Source organism: Glossina fuscipes, unplaced genomic scaffold, assembly GCF_014805625.2.
Source record: "Glossina fuscipes isolate IAEA_lab_2018 unplaced genomic scaffold, Yale_Gfus_2 2, whole genome shotgun sequence".
In the NCBI taxonomy this organism is placed as follows: Eukaryota; Metazoa; Arthropoda; class Insecta; order Diptera; family Glossinidae; genus Glossina; species Glossina fuscipes.
Genome location: NW_023998416.1, coordinates 7865828 through 7882317, shown reverse-complemented (window position 1 = coordinate 7882317; position 16490 = coordinate 7865828). Strand labels below are relative to the sequence as shown.

The 16490-nt window shown below is 33.9% G+C and overlaps 3 protein-coding genes across 5 annotated transcripts; 1 reads left to right on the top strand and 2 right to left on the bottom strand.

Annotated features, from left to right (window-relative positions):
- Nucleotides 1-212: 212 nt before the first annotated feature.
- Nucleotides 213-4474, bottom strand: LOC119633732 (glutamate receptor ionotropic, kainate 1). The gene is made up of 10 exons (XM_038027434.1): nucleotides 4392-4474; nucleotides 4170-4316; nucleotides 4041-4103; nucleotides 2106-2318; nucleotides 1839-2050; nucleotides 1454-1774; nucleotides 882-1358; nucleotides 601-824; nucleotides 431-540; nucleotides 213-345 (listed from the first exon to the last, which is right to left on the bottom strand). The coding sequence occupies exons 1-10, from the start codon at nucleotides 4465-4467 to the stop codon at nucleotides 293-295; spliced, it is 1896 nt and encodes a 631-aa protein (XP_037883362.1). The 5' UTR covers nucleotides 4468-4474; the 3' UTR covers nucleotides 213-292.
- A 516-nt stretch (nucleotides 4475-4990) lies between these two features.
- Nucleotides 4991-13090, bottom strand: LOC119633314 (glutamate receptor ionotropic, kainate 1). Of its 3 annotated transcripts, XM_038026807.1 has the most exons (14): nucleotides 12842-13090; nucleotides 12626-12775; nucleotides 8749-8811; nucleotides 8423-8632; nucleotides 8136-8353; nucleotides 7922-8071; nucleotides 7183-7371; nucleotides 6845-7104; nucleotides 6763-6785; nucleotides 6608-6711; nucleotides 6324-6547; nucleotides 6058-6195; nucleotides 5303-5996; nucleotides 4991-5245 (listed from the first exon to the last, which is right to left on the bottom strand). In XM_038026807.1, the coding sequence occupies exons 1-14, from the start codon at nucleotides 12927-12929 to the stop codon at nucleotides 5003-5005; spliced, it is 2754 nt and encodes a 917-aa protein (XP_037882735.1). In that variant the 5' UTR covers nucleotides 12930-13090; the 3' UTR covers nucleotides 4991-5002. The 3 variants fall into 3 exon arrangements, with proteins under 3 accessions (XP_037882735.1, XP_037882734.1, XP_037882736.1); XM_038026806.1 differs by having other exon boundaries at nucleotides 6608-6785; XM_038026808.1 differs by having other exon boundaries at nucleotides 6608-6785; nucleotides 12846-13090.
- A 269-nt stretch (nucleotides 13091-13359) lies between these two features.
- On the top strand, nucleotides 13360-16283 carry LOC119632876 (cilia- and flagella-associated protein 299-like). The gene is made up of 3 exons (XM_038026020.1): nucleotides 13360-13365; nucleotides 13890-14219; nucleotides 15862-16283. Exons 1-3 carry the CDS (start codon nucleotides 13360-13362, stop codon nucleotides 16255-16257), a joined length of 732 nt encoding a protein of 243 aa, XP_037881948.1. The 3' UTR covers nucleotides 16258-16283.
- The last annotated feature ends 207 nt before the right edge of the window (nucleotides 16284-16490 follow it).

Below are 16490 nucleotides of genomic sequence, written 5' to 3'. Positions count from 1 at the left end.
ATATTCGGAGTTTCCATAAGAAAAGCATAGCGGCCTTTACTTCTTCTCACCCGATCTACTCCTTCTCTATTGTTGGCTGTAAAAGCTTCCGGCTTCATTGCTAACATTTTATTCCACGCCACACGATAGTCAGACTCATTGGATTCGGAAAAGAATAGCGAAGTTGAACCACCCTTAACCATACCAAATTGTACTTTATTTTGTTCTACTAAGTCGTGTAGATTTTTTATAGACCCTTCCAGCTTAGAAGCCGTAATAAACGAGGCCAATTTAGCTGTGTATGTACGTGACATTAATAAAGCAAATAACCACCAAAAGGCCGTGCAAAGACGTAGGGAAGAAGCTCTGCAAGGTAAGAAAATGAAAATTATAAAATCTTAATAAATATTCGTGAGAATATACTACTTAGGCAGAAGATCACAACTCATACCCAGTATGGAGCCTATATACAACCAAAGAGAATTTCTAAGAAACCATTTGTTCTCTATGATTACAAGGCAATCATCTATTTGCTGCTCTTGCCATTCAGAAGGATTCAATCTAAAAGGGGAATTGCTTAAAAGAAATTTGCTAAAAAATATATCATTATTATCGTCTCACCTGGCCATCAGAATTAATAGCAAGGCCATAAGCAATAAAGCTACCAGCAAACACAGCCAAACATCTAGAGAGAAAGGTTTCAGAAATGCAAATAAACGCTTCTCAGGAGGCTTTGGTTTGTGATATAAAATACTGACACCTAATTGCATAAAAGGTACCGTAAAATCTACAACGCTACGGCGGGCCTGGGTTATGGTCAAATCGCAAATACCCAACTGAGCATTCTAAATCAAAATAGAGCCATTAGAGCTATTCTAAAAAGATTTTCTCTTTTCACATGCATTATCAATTAGCTGCCGTATAATACCGTTCCATTCATCCGTTAAAGAATCGTAGCTGCCGTAATTATTATCTGCTACTGGTTCGAAGATGAAATCAAATTTACATTCTTCGGCAAGTTTATAAATCAAGTCTACGACGTAACCCTCGAAACGTTCATTACCCTCGTAATGAACACCCTCGGGTTCAGGCCGCCACATAAAATAAGGTTCGCCCATACGTGTTGCTATCGTGTAACGTACACGTTTCAAAGAGAAATCTTCTTTACGGGGAGATAATTTCTGTCTTTTCTCCTCCTGAGTAGAATTTTCTTGTAATTTTTCATAATCTACTAAGCCATGGCCCTTATTCCATATGTACACAATTCGTTCAACTAAAGGATTATAAATTTCCAAATTAAAATCATCTCGCAAACCGGTAGAACTTAAAAACATTTTTTGGGTCTTAAAGGCAGTTATATTTCCGCCCTGGATTTTAAACTGTATATATATATAGAGAGAGAGATAGAGAGAGAAAGAGAAAGACGCAAGAACATTTAAAATGACAGAAATCTTGAAAATTTATTCGTAAATACTTGTTTTATATGCTTTACAATTTCCTCGCCGACAGACCAAGACTGAAGACCACATTTTGTTTTCGGAGGCAATCGAAAACTTCCACTTTTTATGACCGTTCGTAGCCCCTTGGAGTACAAAATCACGGCATCATAAAGCGATTGCGATTTCGTTAATACAATTGATTCTTCGGGTTCTTGGTGAAATATGTCAAATTCTCCCAGTTGACCAGGTGGTATGAAACGTCTTAATCGTATAGCCGTTACTTTAGCGGTAAACTTTTTCGAATATAAACTAGCCAAACCACTTGCATGTGTATCCAAATTAGCAAGAAATAAATTCTGAAAAGATAAGCAAGAATAACTCTATCAAACTCTTCTAATATTTTTAGATCTTTGTTCTTACATTAAAGCCTCCCGTCATGTTATAATATATACTGATATTGACTACCTCCTTAAGAATATCAGGCGGACAGTCCAAGAGTATAAATTTTTCTTTCATATTACTTAAAACTTTCCATAGTATACGATAGTCATCACCACGACGAAACTTGACCATCTTTAAACCGTTTTTATGAAAAGGTTTCCACGACAACAAATGCTGAAAGCGAGATAAACCTAGAAAATAAAAAATAGTAATTGAAATTACGATTAGTCAATTGATTTGACTTACTACTACTCTCAACCTCATAAACTATGGTAAAAGATTTCCAATCGTATTCTGTACTTCTTAAAATCTCCCACAAAGCTTGTGATAATGTTGACTCAGTTGGCGCCACATTTATGCTGAATTGATAATAACGCATATCCCCTTCCTTAGCCTTTGAACTCCAATCAAATTGTAAATGTGGTATACCTGTTTGATTACACAACACCGCTACGATATCTAAGTAGGATATCACTTTAATTATTACACGTACAAATTGATGCCTACTTATAGGTATAAATTTAATACAATTTGCTGCATAAATTGCGCCAAAATATAAGTATCTATTATGTACAGCAAACATAGCGTGCAAAGCATAAACAAAGGATTGATTTCGAAAGCTTTAGAGGTGAGCTAGAAAAAATAATTATTTCTTAGATTCGTTGTTACCGCTTTAACGACTTCTCCCAAAAACTGGAGTCCTATATATCGTCGTCCTGATAGCATCTATGGAAAGTGAATAAGAAAGAGTCTACCGGCTTGAAGCCAATCCAAGATTTCTTTCAAAAACTAGAGTTCAAAATATCGCGAATATCGACGCCCTCATACCTTCTATACGAAGTATATAAAAGAAGACATCCAGCTTAGATCCTATCATTAAATCTGTCCTTAAATTAACATAGAAAATGACGTCATCGTTACATAATACTTGTTGATAGCTTTGATTCATTTCAGATAACATTGCGGAACGTTTCTACTGTAAGTCTTAGCTCTTAGGTCGTAAGTTAAAAAGCTTGTCTCGTTCATTCTTCCACCAAAGTATTAGGTGGACCCAGAACATAGTCTTGAGTGTAATAACGAAAAAATGGAACTATTTTTCGTAGCATTTTTCCATTTTCCTTGAAACACTTTCAAAGCATGGCTGCGGACAAAAGTCATTGTCCATCCCACTTATCCTTGACTTTCAGTCAAATAAAGACTGTAAAATGGATGAACAATAGGGATATGTTTACGAGTTCGAATTTTCATGGTGGGGAATGATGCGACGATGTTCGTTTGTTGTCCTTATTTCACCAAAAACCTCCCGCACACAAATACTTGTGTTTACTACAGAAATTATCGTTTTAGATTCTTCTACACTTACAAAGTTCTTTCGAAGGGCTTTAAAGGCGATTTGCATAGAACCAACTATCTATTATAATCTTATGTACATCTTTTGAAGCATCGACACTTGAGATTTAAACTTGCGAACAATGAATTGGTGGTCGCGTGTCTTACCTATTTGGGTACTCACGTGGACGTTGATTTTGTACGGTCTTCACGACTCTCGCTAGTAAATGGCAGCCGCGACTTAACTCATAGCAATCATAGCAGATCCGCACAATAGCACGAAATGATGCTTCATTGTCAAAGTGAAAATAAATTATTTGATGTACCCTTTGCCTTGTGTTAATTCCACTTTTCCCCTAAGACGTAATTTTCATATCAATATGTAAACAATACAAATCGCCCTCAAAGATATATTGAAAAAGGTTAGGGCCAAAAATATTAAAGTTGCAACTTTTCCCCTGGAAACTTCGAATTACATAATTTTTTGATTTGCGCGCTTTTGTTACGTGCTGCCTTTTTGGTTACATATTTCCAAATTTTAGCGATAAAAGTAAGGAAATTCGCACATGTCAACATACCTCAACGATATGTCAAATATAAAAATCACGAACTAAGTTTCTGAAAATTTATTTTTACACTTCCAGACAGGAAAACAAATCAATATGTATACCGCTTGAAACTCGTTAAAAGAAAATATTTATAATAAAAAAAAAAAAAAAAACGAAAATCCACATAAACAAATTGTATATAAATAAACAGAAAAGGCTTAATATTTGCAAAGCATAAGTGAATACGTCCAATAGCGACAACATACATATAAAAGAGATTAAAAAACGTAATGCCAATGCTTACCGCTTGACGACTTTGAACTTGGGCCAAAAATCGCTAAAACACCTTGTTCAAGCAGATCACAGGCTGTCGGAAAAACAGAGACAAGAGAAAGTTTTTTGTTTTTTTGTTTTTATTAATAACTAGACTGACCTAAATTTTGCAATATTACGCTATCATCTTCCGCTAGAAAGTGCTTCACGACCTTGAACCTTAATTCGGTATCCAAGGCATTTATGTCCGTAATCGCACTATCAAAAGCTTCCATTAAAGAATATTCATCTTTAAAAAATAAAGCACCTATGGAAACAGCAAACACATATGTTTGAAAAAATATATTGTTTTTTAATTTATGGATTTATTTTTGTTTTTTACCAATTTTCACTGTTTGCAACTCTTTCGTTATAGTTAAAAATAATGAGGAAATTAAAAATTTCCATAAAAAATGCATTTTATATATTTTTTTTCCATTGTCTTTTTAATTAAATTTAAAAAAAAATATCCATAGAATATTCACTCGCGCATTTCAATTTCGCATTGGTTGTGTTCCACATTCGCTCTACAACTAAATATATATTTAATTCGAAACATTTCACATAGCTCTGGCATAATGCTCGTAGCGTTTGCTATTTATTTATTCATTTTTTATGGCGCCTAAAATATAAAATTACAATAAAAACAACAGCAGCCTAAGCATTTTGGAATATTCATTTAACGTCATTAATACAATATCTGAGGAACAAACTTTGAAATAAAATTTTTTTAAAAAATTATCTCATCATATGCTGACCTAAAAATACTTAAATGTATACGTAAGTAGATATGTTAGTTTGTAATTGCTGACCGATTTCATTTAAAGTTGATCTGTCTGCCCGACGTCTCGTCCAATTGACGATAACATTTCCTTCGAAACATATGTTTTTAATACTTATATAAAACTTTATAAAATTTAATAATAAAATTTATATAAAAATTAGAAAAAAACTTTAATCTCGCTCCGAAAATTTCGGACCACTATGACTACGCGAATGTGAACGTTTCGAATGTTTCGAACGTTTTGAAATTTTAGAACGTTTCGACTGTTTTGACTGACCGGAGGAACGTCGCGAAGTGGAACGTGAAGATCGTCGACTAGTGCTACTTCCACTAGAAATACGTATCGGTTTACGCTTAATCCAAAATTTTAAAGCGAAAATTAATTCAGCTTTAAAAGCCTCACAAGGCGTAACCTGAAGAAGAAGTTAAATAAAAGATATAAAATTTCATTTGTCGCATTCATAACTTACCCTCTCCTCGACTGCTACACGTTGCACATTCCAAAGAAATTCACAACAACCAATAACAATTGCTATCACAATACCGCCGCCCAAGACCATAAAAACACCACCCAGTTCTATAATCGATAGCTCATCGCCATCCAAATCGGCTTCTTTGTTATCGTTACAAGTGTTATTATGATTTTTCCACCATTTGTTTTTCAATTTGTACAATTCGCCCTTTTCGCTGAGCTGCAATAGGGAAACGCTTAAATTGGTGCGATAATCTGCCCCCAAAGGGACAGCTAAGCCATAATGTTTCTCTCCAATCTGATGACCAATCTGCTGTAGATGGCAATCTCTTTCAATATTATACGATAAGCTGGTTGTTTCCATTAGAAAAGCATAATTCCCTTGACCTTTGCGAACCCGTTCGACGCCCTCCTTATTTGAGGATGTAAAAGCCGAAGGCTGAAATGATTTCATTTGATTCCAGGCCTTATGATAGTCGGTATTATTTGATTCCGAGAAGAATTGTGAAGTACTACCGCCGTGAAAGGTACCAAATTTCACATAATCCTGTTCGATGAGGTCTTTTAAACTTTTAATAGTGCTCTGCATTTTGTTACTGGTTAAAAAGGCGGCCAAATTAGCTGTGTAAGTGCTTAAAATCATTAAAGCGAAAAACCACCACATGCCTACTAGCATACGCATAGGACCACCTCTGTAAGAGTTAAAAAGAAATGTTCTTTCGCGTTTTCACTCTTTTAGAAAACCTCACCTACCTGGGCAGTATATCACAACCCTGCTGCATAATGGAGCCGATCATTAGCCAAGCGGAGTTGCTGGTATACCATTTATTCTCTAATTCAATAGGTTCAAGGTTGGTAGGATGAGGATTTTCCCATTCATGATTAGAAATTCTAAATAAAACAAAAAGAGTGAATAACGTAAAGAGAGAGAGAAAGGGAAAGAGAGTAAAACTTATTCCCTTCCCTATCTCTTTTTTTTTTTTTTTTTTTTGAGAAAGAACTATTTCTCTTTCTCTTACCTGGCCATAAAGACAAACATTAAAGTTATTATTAGTTGGGTGAGTATTAAATAGATCCAAACCTCTTTAGCAAAAGGTTGCAGAAAAGCAAACATATTCTTTGGCTCAGCATCTCTTTTATAAAATAAAATACTAATACCGAGTTGCATAAAAGGCACAGTAAAATCCACATATTTACGTCTCAGTTGTGTAATGGTTAAATCAGAAATACCGATTTGAGCTTGCTATAAAAATCAATTTACTCTCTGTATTGTCTTTTCCTGTCCTGAGATGAAAATACTTACATGATCAATTAACTTTCTTATTATACCGTCCCATTCCTTAGTGATCTGATTAAATTTGCCATTACCACCGACTATCATAAAATCGTATTCAAAATCCATTAGCTCTGAAAGTTTTTGTATCAAATCAACTGCATAACCTTCATATTTCTCCATACCTCGAAAATTTTCATGGTCAGCTCTGTAGAAACAGAAATTACAATTTAGGACAAGAACATAAGGGTAACCATGCTCACCCACTTCAACATAAAATAAGGTTCCTCAAAATGAGTCACCACTATATAGGTCCGCCGCACTTGGGAGAAATCTGGTATGACAGCTGCCGCTTGGAATTCCTGCTTTATTCGAATAGGCGTTACAAGTCCATCAGACTTCCAAATGGCCAACGGTTCATTAACTGTAGGCTTATAAATTTCCAAATTGAATATAGAACGCTGGCCATTCTCGTCGATTTTCATATTTTCCGTCTTGAAAAGGGGCTCGACATCATCCTCAGAGAGCTGCCAAAAAATTACAAAAGTTCGAAAAAAAATCTTTTTAAATGATAAATAGAAAAATTATTATGCCCAAGCATTTACCTCTTTCATTTCCTTGACAATTAAACGGCCAACCAGCCATGGACTTCGACCGTAGCGACCTAAATCGCAGCGCTTGTAAGGATGCTGATACTCTTTCAGGGAAATGATAATATTACGAGCGGCATTAGCATATAGTATAACTGCATCGTACATCAAAATTGGTAGCATAGTTTGGTTTCCAAAGATTTGCTGAAAATTAACAAAAAGTCTTCCATTAAAAATTCCAGAAATTCTCCTTAAATAAATGAGAGCACTGCAGTATGCTACGGCCCACTACCCTTCATTCAAATAACAACCATTGAAAATAAGATAAGTGGTCGAAAAAATAGTGCGATCCGAATCATTTCCAACAGCGTTCGTACCTGGATCAGAACACGTCGGTGTACTAGATTTGATCACAATATCTGAAAAGTTAAGGCCTGTTGGTTGGACACAAGAAAACAGGACGGAAACAGGGACAGACGGGCGGATAATTTTACATCGCTATAGTGAAAGGTGGATCCGTCTCAAGACCTTATGGGTATTGCGCCCATCCGCACAAACTTATCATACCTTTGTACCACACATGGTGTACAGTATAACTATATAGGTCTCATTAGCACGCAATTTTTCATAGATGTAAAAATTACGCAATGGGCTTATGTCATTCTCTCTGATCATCCCCACAGCGCGCAAAACCCAAAGTTTGGATAGATGTTTTCAAAAAAATATTTTTACATTAACTACACTTTTAACTTACATCGATTAAAGTAATTCGTGTCTTTCGTCTCTCGTAAGGATTTAGATCATTAAGTTTCAAGCGCACTCCGGTAATATTCGCTTTAAATTGCTCATTATAGATCAATTTCAGACTAGAACTGTGAGAGTCCAAGTGTGTCAAAAACCATTGCTAAAGAACAACATTAATTGTTATGGAAAAAAAGTAAACCGTTCGAATGTAGGTCAAAAGTTACTTTGAAAGGACCTAATAGTTTAAAGTCCTTAGCGGTGTTTAATAGGTCAACCAAAGTTTCCGGATCACAATCGAGTATAAAACGCTGTTCATGCAGAGCCTCTGCAGCTTCTTTCCAAAGCACTCGTATATCCTGGCTATAATCCGTTATACGTTTTAATTTAATTGCATCCTTATTAACCGTATGTATACCCATTAAATCCTGTAGACGTGTCAAACCTTCAAAAATAAGAGCATAAATAAATAATGTAAATTATTGCAAGAAAATTTCATATATTGTACTCGCACCCTGTTCACTCTGATAAAATATTGTGAATGTCTTCCAATCGTAATTTATTTTAATGATATCCCAATACGCTTTTGAGATGGCTGACAGCGTTGGCGCCACATTCACGCTCATGCGATGATTAAGTTGTAATTGCTCGATAGTTGTTTCAATATTCCAATCATATTGTAAGTGTGGAATACCCGTTGAATTGGCTATTAAGGCCACGATATCTTTGCAATTATAAATGTGCACAAGTAGATGGACAGATGACAGAGACAAATGAATGATATGTAAAATAGTTTGGTTCTTAATTTTATATTTCATTTACTTTAACAACAAAACATACCATTTGAGGCCTTTGATGTGGGACCGAAAAGAGCGGCCACACCATTGGATATTAATTCGCAAGCTGTTTGGCAAACAAAAAAGAAAAAACACAAACAGTAAACAAAAAATGAAAACAATTAATTAATTATGTCATAAAAATTGTTGAAAAAGTGACAAATGAGAAAAAAATCTCAAATCCATTTTAGTAATTTTCAAATTTGCAGAAATTTGGTTTCAGCATTTGGTTTGAATATGCAACAAAATTTCTCTATGAAGCTTGCTTAGCTTTAACACTAAAACTACTGACTACCGTTTCAGTTATGCCTATTTCTACCGTTATGGATCATTTTGACCCATAAAATTTGTGACGTGGCTAAAATTGCAAAAATGAAGATGTGAAATTGACGTTCGGCATAAACATATCTTGATCGATTAAAAACTCAAGGTTGAAAAATGGTTGTATTATATTCATTAACACACGCGCATTATAGAGCAGGCAACCTCAAAAGACGGCCGACTTGCTGTTCACGCTTTCAATTTCTTGAATATATATCTCAAAAATGATTGCATAAACGGTCCAAAAATGGTCTTGACCAGTTTACTAATGCGTTGAAAATCCACGATAAAATTGTAGAAATTTATATGAAAAAAATGCTAATGTGTGTTAGAATATTTGAGAAGTAAATTAAAAATAAATTGGAATTAAATTTTTATGGTCGTATTAACGGATCGATCAGGACCGTTTCTGGATTGAGAAATATTGATCAAGGAATTTTTATGCCAAATTTCAAGAGGGTTATGGGTCAAAATGACCCATACACGCATCACACGGAGAGTACGTTTGAACTCCCAGGCGAAACAGTTAGGATAGCTTACTGAAAAGGCTAGAATGCAATAGTAATAGCAAAGAAGCTGGTGTAAGATAGTATAGGAGGAGTTAGCAAAAACAAGAAATCATAATTAGGATAGCATCAGAAAATAGATGGGTTAAGATAGCTTGAAAATGAAAGGAATAGAATAAAATGAGGTAAAAGATGGGGCTACAAAGAACAATAAAAACGATACCACAGTTTAGAAGGAGGTATTTAGCGATAGTATGACAGAGTATAGAATTAAAATGATAAACAAGATTGAAAAACAATAGGAGAAGAAAACCAAAACAACAAAACACACTAATGAGGAGCTGGGTCGATGAAATGTTCTATAGAGAGAGAAGCTAGTATGGATTAAGGATTACGATAGATATTAGTGATGTTCTTAAATCAATGCTATATAGAATTTTTCCTTTACAGATCAAAACAATCGTGGCGTTAATAGTAAACAACAACTAAGTGTTTTTGTAAAAGAGCGAAAGAAAAAAATAAATTTGTAGAAAATATGAGAAAGCGCGTCAAAGCAAAACTATAAAAAGATGGAGAAATATTTGATTTAACTAAAAAAATATTTAGATGAAAAAAAGCAACAAATATTTATATTAGAAACTTTTTAAGCGAATTTTATTTTTCTTTGAAAATTTCTTTACGTTACTTTTGCTTTTTATTTGTTCGAAATTAATGAAATCATTTAAGAAAGTTAAGCCAAGTTCAAAAACTCGAATTCTAAATGAATTCAAGTGTTGTAGTAACCAGTAGCTGAAGACCTATAGAAAACGACACCGCATTCAAATCACTCTATCACACCCTAGCCAACATTACATGCACCGGACGTCATTATATAAGCAGTTAATAGCGCCCGTAAGGCATATCACACAATTATTAAACTATTTTTTTAACTCATTGTTCCCATGGGTTAATGCAAATCTTAATTAGATAACATGTACAATTAGATGTGTATGTGCAAATTTAAACTCGATCAAGTACGGTTCACAAAGTTTGCACTCTATCTAGTAGTGTGCGCAAGGAATATCGCACAAATGCTAAGTTCCTTGTGATCTTCTTCTTAATGTAATTCTTAATTAGCTAATAATCAAAAAAAAAACTAAAAATTTAAATTCTACCCTACTTGGCCTACGATAGACATGGACCAGAGTGAAGTAGAATACGATTGTGAATCAAAGTACAATACAATGAGGACGAAAGCGGAGCAATTATTTATATATATATATAGGAGAAGGAACCCAGGTTAAGTACAGTAACTATGTCGGCCTAAACGCAGTCTGTAAAAGAACTGGCAACACCTATAAAGAAAAGGAGCTACTCCACAGTAATATCTAGTGTGCTTAAACTGAGAGGCTAATTAACTTCTTTCTCGCAGGATTACTATGACACAACGATTAACGTTTCGATCTGCTGCCATGCTGTTCGCTATTCTCTAGAAAAATGACATGAAAAGCAGTAGCAAACGATAGTATTATTAAAACAGAACAATTTTTTAATAGTTTTGCAATTTGTATTCAATGCCTCAGTAAAAGCAATTTATGAAACATATTTTCATCAGATTCTTACAGCTGCCGCAACCATGAAAAGTAATAAGTGCCCTCTAATCGAAATCGAAAATTCTCGGTAATCTTAACTTTTTCACATGCTGTTAAGCAGAAATCTGGAGGAAAAATAAAGAGAAACGTGAGTAAACCGTTTTTTTCTGTTTCAGTTGAAATCTTTTATTCCCCTGTTATATCCTATATCACTTGTGATAAGTGTTTATTTAATCTGACAGGATCATATGGCCAAGGCTTACAAAGGACTTAAAATAGACACCAACCGATTCAAAATCAGTTTCTAAATCGATTTAACCATGTCTGTCCGTCTGATCATTAGACGTCTGTCTCCATATATGTGTAGAGTCAACAATTTTTAAGATATTTTTGAAAAATTTTAAACATTGGCATACGTCATACATATAATAACCTATGTTGGAACAGTTACTTTATAACAATAACTTACGATATTTTTTAATATTTCTCAACAAAAACCGTTGAGAAGAAGTATTTTAATGGACCTTGTGAAATTTTTAGTATTTTATACTGAACATTATGTACATTATGACACAGTATGATATCTGCATCCGATGTGGTAAATTTGGAGTATGTAAATGTTAGGACACCATTGTGGTAATAAATTTGCAAATAACATAGGTAAGTAACATTAGATCAAGCGTTTATTGTCAAATCTACTGAGGTCGATGTTTTGAAATTTTGCTTTTTACACTCTATAGCACTCTATACCACTTGCATTACAAGCGCGTATTAGGCATATATTAAGTTTGTGCGGGTGTATGCAAAACCCAAAAGGATATGAGGTAGACCCACCTATAGGTTATGCCATTCAATTCAGAAAGCGATTCCGAATCGATCTGAATTTGTCCGTCCGTCTGTACAGCGTTCTGTTACCTTATGTTCAATACAGAGACCACAAAGTTATGAGATATTTTTATGACCGTTTGATACACTGACTTATTTTGCTCCAAGGACGAAGGCTATTAAAAATGCTTCTCATGAGACCACTTTTTCGAATAACTCCCCACATAACACCTTATTTCGAAAAGTCCTTATATGAATAATTGTAGAGTGGTAGGATTTTACTTGTTTTGTGTTACTACTAATGCGATTATCCTTATTGTACGAGCCGTGATTTGCCTTCATCTCTTCCCGTAAAAGAAGGATGTGCGTACAAGATAACTGTTAAGAGGATGTGTACCAGTTTTCAACAAATTAACAAGTCTCCATAGCACAGAGGGGACTCGGGAATGGGCAATTATGTCGTAGTTGGCTTAAAATTTGTCTCCTTACTCTTCAATATATGCGTTTCTGGAGTTTATAAATAGAAAAAGAAAATTCGTATATCCCCTATACGACATAAATAAATGGGGCTCAATAATACGAATCGCTTTGAATAAATTCTGAAGTAAAATAGAATCAATTAAAAACGAATGCATGAATTTCTTTTTTAATTACTTACTCAACTGTTGCAGCACATAACTGTCGTCGTTAGGCATATAGCGTTTAAATGTAATAAAATGTAATTCAAATAACTTTATATTATTGATTTGCTGGAACGCGGCATCGAAACTTAACTCCAATGCTTCTTCATTTTTAAAAAAAATTGCCCCTAAAAATGAATGAAATTAATTAATTAATCCATACATTCTTCAGATAGTTTAGCTAAAATTCTTACCCACTTTTACTTCCGTCTTCCTTTCATCCATAAATTCTATGGAAATTTTTAATAGTGTAATAAAAAAAAATTCACGGCACATGTACATTTTTCATTTGATTTCATTTACTGATTTAATAAATTCGGTTTTAATCTTATGATAAATAGGAAAATGCTTGAAAAAAATTCATTTTAATTATTACGTAAATTAGCGGAGCTTCTTGATGACTGTTGTATACATATCTATTACTTGTTGCTGGGGGTTTTTTTTTTTTTTCTTTTTTTTTTTTTTTTTTTTTTTTTTTTTATTAACATATATATTTTAATGAAAATATATTTTCAAAAAAATTGCAAATCTCATCTCGCACAGAATTCAACATTCTTCTCCATTGCTCTCGTAAACACTATATATATATATATATATATAGGTGTATAAATATATATTTATATATTTATATTTTTTACGATGATATTTTGAAAAGCGTCCAGACTTGTCGCGTATTTAGCACCAACTGATTTTTCCGCGTTTTACGTTTGTGATGTCGGTCTGAATTCGACCACTCAACGCAGCATTTAGGAAGCAAACAAACGGCGATAAATAATAAATTTACATATACAAATTTATATTTATATATATATATACAATATAAAAATACATATATATATATCTAAAGAAATTCTTTCATGGAAATACCGGCAAATAGTAGACGCCAATAAACGCAATGCAATCATGCTCAGTCATACATTTCAAAATATTTTCAAATTCAATAATTTTCCGAAAAAAAAAGAGAAAATTTGAAAACATACGAACCACCTTGAATTTGAAATGTTTCTAAGTAATCGTTTATGTTATATTTTTTTTTTTTTTGCCTTCTTCCTATGCGTTGGAAGGAATATATGAATAAATTAAAGAATAAATTTACTTTTTGACATTCAGTTTTGAATATCGGTTTGAGGTTTTGTGTTCTATCTCGAATATTTCGTAATATATTGGAAAAAGAAGAAATTAACGAAAAATTCGAAATTCTTTTCATCACCTGTTCGCAGACTTTTTATTCGCCATTGGTAGACCGCGTTACAAATCATAAACATGAGCCAGGATATGTTTTTATTAGATTGTCCCACTTACGAGGACTATTTAGATACATTTATTACACGAAATGATTACCGCTTTATACGAAATATACGCTTCTGTCGTATGCTAGTCGAATTGGGTTATCGTTCTTCAACTGAAATTTATACACCTGAACAATTTGTTTTGCATAAAGCTGCCGCTCAAGAATCCCTATGGCCCACGAAAAAATCGACAATATTCTTCAGTGATCATTTGAAGAGTTTAGATCCAGTCTTAAGAGAATTGGCCATACGTGAAAGACCAAATATTCAGAAAATGTTATCGGTAAGTGAGATTTTTAAATTAATTAATCAAGGGGAATTTAGATTTTTGTCGCCTGAGATTCATTTGGTAGAGAAATTAAACTAGTTTGGAATCAATTCTTTTATGATCCGACCCAATTCTTCTTTCACGCGATACAGTCTGCTACTAGTCTACTACTCGTTTATGCTTTTTTTGCCCTTTCCTAAGAATCGTCATTAACTGAAAATTCCTGGAAATTTTTCAACTCATGGCATAGAACCCATTATATAGGAAAGTTTGCCCCAGGATCTGCTCTAAAATTGAAGTTACAGGAAGAACAATTTTTAACACAATCGAAGGAATTGCAAGCACTTTGCACATTGTCTTTTACTATAACTAAAATCTCTACCGAACTTGCAGTTAGTCGTGGAATTTCCCTAAATAACCCCCGAACATAGAAACCTTTGACCAAACAGCAAAACTAAAGGAACAATGTATAAAAATTCACTAAAAACGGGTTAATGATTCGGAAAAAAATCTCGCAAGTGAAAAATTTCAAATCCTTTCACCAAAATTTAGCAGATGCGTCTGGCCTCAGACCGCTGTTTGAAGATATTCACAAACAAGAGCATAGTTCACAATAGTTTTCTTAACCCGCTCAAGGTCACATAGGGACTTTGATAGCGAACTTTGTAGTGGCTTTGAGTTATGGTAGGGGAAACGCCTGCGTCACATATGTGTAGTAGTTGGTAGCGAACGCGTTGATAACTTATAATAGATAGCGAAGATAGATACTTAAATTTGAAAATTCATAAGCAAGAAAAACAGCAAAACAGATACGCTTGTTCAAAGCCATCGCCTACATGAAAGCGTCTATTACTATACCCTACACCACTTGTGGCAAAGGATGTATTAAGTTATTGAGACAGAGACATCCTAAGCTTGTCCGTTCGTTTATCCGAATGTTCGTTCAATGTCTGTCAATGCGTTCCTTGTTCAACCTGTAGATATCAAGCCTCGAGATATTTCGATGAAATTTGATGCACTGATATGCCCTGGCGCAAGGGTTAACGCTTTTGATAATAGTTCGGATAGAACTACTTTTCCGACATTATTTTTGAAAAACCTCTACATGAATAAATGTAAAATGACGGACTGTGGCGTGGCCCACTAAAGCGTTTTTATTTGTTTCTACAAAAACAATACCTCAAAGTTCACTTTGCCCATCAGCTATAATAATTAAAGGTGTCAAAGGCGTTAAAAGTGGTGGAATGTTCGCAGTACCCTCACATGGACCACAAGTAGGTGGTGTGGTTGGTTTCTCAATCTGCAGAAATAAGCGTTTCTTGATCAATACAAATTTTCAAGTCATTGAACTCATTGATAAAATCGAGATAATGAGGAGAATCATATAATTGTATCATATATCGCGCAGAAAAAGCTATTCACAGTGGGGCACACGCTTAACTTCACAAGGCCCTCTCATCTTTCGAGTTAATTTTAATCCCTAAGAACATAATAAATGATCTGATTTTAAAGAAATAAGTCGCTCGTATTAATAATAAAAGCTTAGTATTTCGTCAAACCGACACTAGATAGCCGGCTAAAGCCTATTTAAACTAACAAATCCCATTTAAGGTTGATTTAAATATTTGTACATGTGTATGATTTTTTTATTTTGCAGACCATTATCTTCCTGAAACATCGTTTGAAATCCGGTTTCGAAATATCCGGTTACATTGATTATGAGCACAGTTTGAGACGTGCCAATTTACACGCCGAGGATTACATTGATTGGGGTGGTGTTTTTGAGGAGCGTGTTGTACTAAAACCGAAACGATCGCATTTAAGTTATTTCGATTGGCATAAGGGTCACGTTTATTATAATAATTCCGATAATTATGCTGTTGTACATGACGTGGAATACGGTTTAATTTTTATGCATAAAGGTGATCATAAGAAAATCTGTGTAGATATTTCACGGGAGTTATATAGTAAAAATTGTACAACAACAATGTATTTCTCCGAAAAATACGGCCATGTCATATTTTATGATCACATCATTAGAAAGAAGATTTGAGGTGAGCGGTCGCTGCGGCTATTTTCGAGAAATTTTCTTTTTTTTTTTTTTATTCATTTTCATTACTGCTTAAGATTTATTAACTTAAGTTCAATATTATTAGTTTGTTAAATAAAATTTAAAAGGTTTAAAAAAAAAAAATTAATGTGAAAAAGTTTAAACAAAAACAAAAAATTAACATGAAACAAAAACAAACAAAACAAAACATAAATAAATCAAAACAAACAAAAAAA